Raw genomic sequence first — 6,817 nt, 5'->3', positions numbered from 1 at the left:
GTGTGCACATCAGCTCTGCTTTCAGAAAACATCAAGGTACTTTTGGCAAGTCTGCGGACTTTATGCAAGAAAAAAAAAAAAGTGATTAACACACACACACACCCCATAGTGACTAACAGAATCTCCCTCCAGGGCATTTGCAGAGAGGGGAGCAGAAAATATCCCAGGGGCCTTTCACAGCTAGTTCCGTGAGCCCCTTTTCAGACCATGCTCTCTAGACCTCTCTCAGCCCAAGCACCACCACCCTGATATGCAGGAGCTAGCTTCCTTACCTGAAATTCAACGTCAAGAAACAATCTCTTCTACTTAAAACTGATAGGACTATCCTCAAGCAATGTCCTCATTGGCAAGGGTGCAGTTAGGGAGTTTCATAAAAACTGAGGCCTCTGCCTACCACCTAGAGAACCTGGAAATTTCCACCTATGCCACAAAGTCCAAATCACTGGCCACTGCCCCAGTGTATGGCAGTCTATGGCAGATTACACCATCTCTCCATCTCATACCATGAAAAGGACACAACTGGTCTTTACATGACTCCTAATAAGAAAACATCACCACCTGGGAAAAAGATTTACTGAAAAATCATAGTCAAAATTAAATCCTATCCAACTGCTGTATGTTCTGTCCATCAGGTAATTAGAACCACATGGATATTTAAATATATCTTAATTAAGATTAAAGAAAATTTAAAATTTAGTTCTTCAGTCTCACTCACCACATTTAAAGTGCTCAGTTGCCACAAATAGCCAGAACCCACAACTCGGATATACATTCCGTTCATCACAGAATTTCTATCAGTATTGCTTCATACCCATTCACAGGAATTACAGGAGGGCCTGAGAAATTGCAGAGGGATGCAAAGCAATCCACGAAATCCAGAAGACAAAAAAACTCTACAGACCAACGACGTCGTTTCTTAAATAAAATGTCACCAAAAAAAGAAATGGGAAGGAAGATTGTTGACTAAAAATTTTAATAGATAGACTATAAAACAGTAATGAAAATCAGGTAAAAGTAAACTACGATGTTTATGGAAGCAAGGAGGAGGAAACCAGGAAGAAAAGGAAAGAGTCACCACAAGAGGCTTAACCACACCTCCTTCTATAGGGAGGAAGAAGACTGGGGCTGGTGTCACAATCAAGCAGCAAAGCTTGATTTCTCAGCCTCAGTGCTGAGTACAGGGGTATTCACCTTCTGCCAACCCACTAAGTTAAACAATTGTTTTTATGTGGTTTTCTATATCTGTATTGAATTTCACCATAAAAAAAGGTTAAATAAAATCTGATGAAGAGCATTAAGTGCTACCTGGAAAATTACAATAGGCAGGATGAGAGCAATTGGGCCCCTGTGAGAAGTGACATCTCAGCCAAACTGAATTGACAAAAAAGAAGGCAGCCTTTGGAAGATCAGAATATTCCAGAAGAGAATATAGAGAAAGGGGCTAGTGTGACGGCTCACTCCTGTAATCACAGCACTTTTGGGAAGGCAAGGCAGGAAGATCACTCTAGCCCAGAGTTTGAGACTAGCTCAACATGGTGAAACATTGTCTCTACAAAAAATGCAAAAAGCATCCAGGCCTGGTGGCTCGTGCCTATAGTCCCAGCTACTCTGACGGCTGAGGTGGGAAGATCCCTTGAGCCCAGGAGGTCAAGGCTGCATTGGGCCATACACTCGTGCCACTGAACTCCAGCCTGGATTGCAGAGCAAGACCTTGTCTCAAAAAAAGAAGAGAGAGAGAAAAAGAGAAAAGGCCTACGAGGAGGATAAGCTGTGTGGAGCTTGAGTACTGAATGAATTCCAGTGTGACTACAAAGTGGTGAGCTGCAGGAAGAACATTTACAGGTATCACAGATTTCTGTATGCTTTCAAATGGCAGAATCTATAAATGTTAACTCAGAGATGCTACATATATCCTAGTGATAAGACACAAAATACATCAGATGTATAGAAATTTACGTGTGATGCTTCAAAATAAAGATTTGCACTACTGTTCACACTGAAAGCTGAACCTGTCCTCCAAGGGCTGTGCACATGGTCTAACTAAACTCAGAACGTGTTATTGCTTAGGATGCATGAAGTGCCCATTACAGTATCTGGGAGGATGGCCTGTCATCCTATAAAAATAAGAAGCCAACAACAGGTAAGCAATATGGACGTCAGATAATCTTATTCTAGAACAATTCTCTAATAAATCAAACCTACCACCCAGCCTTACCTCCTCAACATCCCAGTCATGGGGCGCCTCCACAAGAAATCTGGAGCAGTCCAGAGTCGGCTTTGTGCTCACACTCTGTCAGGCTGGCTGACACCAAACAACCCTCCAAGCTCTTCTCAGTTATCTTCATTATCTTCTGTCACTAAAGAGAACACCATGGCTGAAAAGTGAGAACAAAAACTACAGCCCTAGAGGACTCAATGTTTTCAACCACTTAGGCCATGAGTCTTCAAACTCAGGAACTGAGGACCTCTGTCTGTGGTGGGTATGGCGATGGCCACGTATGAGTCAGGCACTGAGAGGGCAGGTCAGCCACAGGTGAAGAGAGGCCAGGAAGCTATTGCTCTACATGTGTGGGGGCTCCTGCGCTCCCACACGGCAGCAGCTAAGTGGGTGAGGAAGAGTTAGACTATTAGGGGTCGAAGACGGAAGGGACATTTAAAGTCAGAGCTTTGGATTACTGAAGAAGATATCTAAAAAGCGTTGAGCCTTTCGTCACTGAGAGTACCTAGACAAAACCTGGATGAAAATCAGTACACAACAACCCTCCCAGTTCAGTGTGCCGAGCCCAACTGTCTCACCACGTGGCCTTGATCTCATCATGCAGTAACCAGGAAGCACAATATAAAGTTCACCACTGTATATTTATGTGTGCATTAATTCTACCACAAAGAACGTATAGGTAAGTTTAATAAAGCATAAAATCAGAGGACAAGGGCAAAATGGAGAACGCGATGTGTTATACGGGGTTCTCATTCTCAAAATAGAACAAATAAATAATTTTATGGGCAGAAATATTTTTCTGGTACTAAATTCTACAAAAAATTTCTCATGAAGGACTTTTAAAAAGGGGGCATAACATGATGCAATGGACAGTACTTGCTTCGAGTTTTACAGCAAACCCATAAGTGTTCACAAGACCAATGTGTGGTCCTCGGAAGCTGATGATTAAAGACATCTGCCAAATAGGAAATGTGATGGCTAGCAATGATGGATGTCAACAATATCAGCCCAATCCTCCAACCAATTCCCTCATCTCCTTTTCAGAAAATAATCAGAGAAACTAAAATGTTACCAGCTCTGAAACAGAATTCTTTACCTGTTCCATAAATAAGCTTTCGGAGGTTTGGAGCTCCTGCTGCTGCTGCTGCTGCCTCAGAAAGGCCTCAGCTGCCTTTCCATTTGAGAGAACCTGAAACGACCAATGCCAACCTCCAGTTAGAGTTGTTTACGTGTCTCCCCTCCCCCGAGATCCAACCAAAATGCAGCATTTCAACAGTCAACAAAATCTCAAAATCAACAGACCCCCAAATGTACACATTCCATTGGGTACCATTTCGAGAGTCAAGTTCATAGCAGCAACCAACTAAATTTAAGCTTACCTGAGGCTTCTCTGGAATCATTCTGCTCTTCATTGAAATCTTCTTCCTCTTTGACTAAATCTTCTATATAGCTGGTCTCATCAATTAAGTTTTTTGAACCCAGTTTCTGACCACTGCCCACCTAAGAAGGCTTTGAAAGCTTTTTCATAAAAGCGTCTTCATTTTCTGAGTCCTCTTCTTCTGCACTGAGTGAGGAGCTTTCTTCAGATTCGTCTTCAGAAGCAAATGCCTCTTCAGCTATGCAATGCCCAGAATCAGAAGTGGCAAGGGCTGCTTTCTTCATCAGCAAAGACTTCTCCAGATTCACAGGGTTGCTCCGGGGATTAGCTAGTGACAGCTCTGCTTTACTACCTTCTCCAACAGCCTTTGATCCTGAAATGCCCCTCTCTCATACAATGCAGTCCTCTTCCTCACTGCTTTCATCAGCTTCCTCCACTTCCCCTTCTCCTAGTGAGCTCCTCTCAAGGTCATTATCACTGTCAGCAAATGCTGGCAAGTATACTTCACTGTCTTCTTCCAACTCCTCAAGTTTCCCTCGTTTGATGCCCTTAGCAGTCACATACTGATCAGCCATCTCATCATTTTCCTCCTCTCCTTCTTCCTCATCACTAGAGCCATTTTCCAATCTGTCATCTGCAGACATTTCATCATCTTCTTCATCATCACTATCTCCAGATCCATCTTCATCTGCAAAAATGGCTTTCTGACGCATTCGATCAGTTTTCAGGTCCATTTGTTTGTCTTCCTTTGGCAACAACAGCCTATATTATTATTACCAAGAAAATGCAGAAGAATTCGATTTGTACGTTAATCAGCGAATCTAGAAATGACAATATAGTCAACGAAAACACAAAGAAATAGAAAATGTCAAAGAATTGTTTAGGATAACATAGCAGAGGTAAAAATTGATCTGATAAACATTGGAAGAGTTAATAGGCAAACTCAGGCATGGTTCCCTAATACCACACTTCAAAAGAACATATAAAGGGAATAAAGGAATAACCCTTTAAAAGAATAAGTAAATCTAATTTTAGAAAAATAATCGCTTGAAAAGGAAGTTAGTGTTTGGTAGATCTTTTGGAAAGCTCATCAATTTCTAAGCTAAAAAAAAACACATGATCCCTAAGAGAAATGGCTGATTCCAGGCCCAAAGCAGAAAGAGGACAAAATGAGCCTGGATCCTCTTGTTCTGTCAGAAAGTAAGAAATGCTCAAAGACTAACAGAGACGGTTGACAGGACATAGGAGACAGGCTGAAGGTTCCCGCTGCTGAATCTGGGACAACACAGGCATCAGAGAGAATAATCATAGTAATGGAGAATAACCCATGGAATAAAACACAAGTGCATTAGTCAGCGGTGATACCGAAATAAAGGGGAGAAGTGAAACCTGTTTGTTAAAAATGCCAGCTAATGAACGTAGGAGGAGTGACAGAGGAAGAACATCCATTGTAAGTCTTCAGGGCCATAACTGTTAAAGAAGAATCATCGGGGGGCTAAAATCACAGGATGAAAGACAACTGCATGAAACTGTTTAACATAGCACAATATATAAAATGATAAAAACATAAATTAGAAAAAACTAAAAATCATACCATAAGACATGGATGAGTTAGAATGCAGCAATAATAGGTGAGGCTAAACCAAGGATCTGGGGAGGCTAAGGCAGAAGGATTGCTTGGGCTCAAGAGTTCTAGACCAGATTGGGCCACACAGTGAGACCTTATCTCTAGAAAACAATGAAAAAATTTAGCCAGGAGTGGTGGAAAGGACACAGGAGACAGGCTGAAAGCTCCCACACTCCTGTAGTCCCAGCCACATGAAGGGACTGAAGCAGGAGGATTACTTGAGCCTTGGAGTTCAAGGCTGCAGTGAGCCAAGATCATGCCACTGCACTCCAGCCTGGGAAACAAAGTGAGACCTTGCCTCAAAAACAAACAAAAAGAATAGACCAATAATAACAAAATGATGACTACATAAAGACTGCATTGAAAAATGACATGCTCAGAATATAGAAATAAAATTATGTATTTAAACTGTAGCTATATTAGAAGGCAGTATTCTTGTAGACAAGGATAACTAGAAGGATATGCAAAAATGAAAACAGCTCATAACACTCATTATTTGTGTCTGTCAGGCACTGTGCTAGGTAGTTTACGCACCATGTAACAAATTACATACTAGATAATCTGAAAATTTTCGAATAAATTTTACTAGGAGTCATAAATCAATACAACAAAACCAATGTTTTGCAAACATCCACTATGTATAAAGGCATATAACTTCCCAACACAGACCGAAAAATAATTCACATCAGCCATACATCAGTGGAAACCTACCCACGGGAGATAATACAACGTAATCTAAATAAAACTTTCAGAGACACCACACATGGCTTCTGGACAGCCACAGACTCCCTCACACTGCTCTAGTGTTTTGGCCACCAAAATAATGCGAAGTGGCCTCAGGTCTCTTAAAAAACAAAAAGCAAACTATAGAAGATGGCGTGGTATTTGAGGAATATTTGAGGTCTGTTGAAAAATGCATCCTGTATTTTATTTCAAGAAAATACTCCCATGTAGTGTCAGGTAAGTGAAGAGCCCTCAAGACACATGTACACACAAAGAAAAACAAATCAACCTGGAATGAAGCCCAAAAAAATGTGTTCTGATGGCAGAATTACACATCTTCTGTAATATACCTTTTTATTAAAAATAGGAAAAAAAAAAAAAAAAGCAGACTTACCCTTGATTATCTATATCCTCTGACTCAAGTGGCTTGGAATCAGAAAACAGCATCACTCGACTTGAAGCCATCTTGGCATCAATGATGGAATGGATGGAGACGAGATTCTGGACCAGCTCATGGGTGGACCCCACCTCATCCTGTTAAGGATGAAAGAATGGGCACATGAGGAAAGCACAAAGACCCTGGAGAGACACTGGTTTCACTCAGTTTCTCAAAATTATCTTAGACACATTGCCTGAGAACCTTTCTTACTGCCTCAAAAAGCAAAGAAGAAAATCTTTACAACAAAGCTTGAAATAGATCCCCATCTCCATTAAACTTTTCCAAAGTTCAGGGAGTACATAACCTGATAATCTAAACACCTACCTAGGAAAACCTCAGTTCCAATGCTACAACAGTGCTAGCTTTTCTAACATTTTTAAGTAACCCTGATTTTATTTATTTATTTATTTATTTATTTATTTTTGAGACGGG

General features: G+C 41.0%; 1 protein-coding gene across 1 annotated transcript; it reads right to left on the bottom strand.

Annotated features, from left to right (window-relative positions):
- Nucleotides 1–3,614: 3,614 nt before the first annotated feature.
- LOC108297362 (ribosome biogenesis protein BMS1 homolog) lies at nucleotides 3,615–6,475 on the bottom strand. The gene is made up of 2 exons (XM_037735391.1): nucleotides 6,341–6,475; nucleotides 3,615–4,358 (listed from the first exon to the last, which is right to left on the bottom strand). The coding sequence occupies exons 1-2, from the start codon at nucleotides 6,409–6,411 to the stop codon at nucleotides 3,986–3,988; spliced, it is 444 nt and encodes a 147-aa protein (XP_037591319.1). The 5' UTR covers nucleotides 6,412–6,475; the 3' UTR covers nucleotides 3,615–3,985.
- Nucleotides 6,476–6,817: the final 342 nt, after the last annotated feature.

The sequence above is a fragment of the Cebus imitator genome, unplaced genomic scaffold, assembly GCF_001604975.1.
Source record: "Cebus imitator isolate Cc_AM_T3 unplaced genomic scaffold, Cebus_imitator-1.0 Scaffold794, whole genome shotgun sequence".
NCBI lineage: Eukaryota > Metazoa > Chordata > Mammalia > Primates > Cebidae > Cebus > Cebus imitator.
The sequence above is the reverse complement of the archived record's forward strand: the minus strand, read 5'-3'. Positions and strand labels throughout refer to the sequence as shown.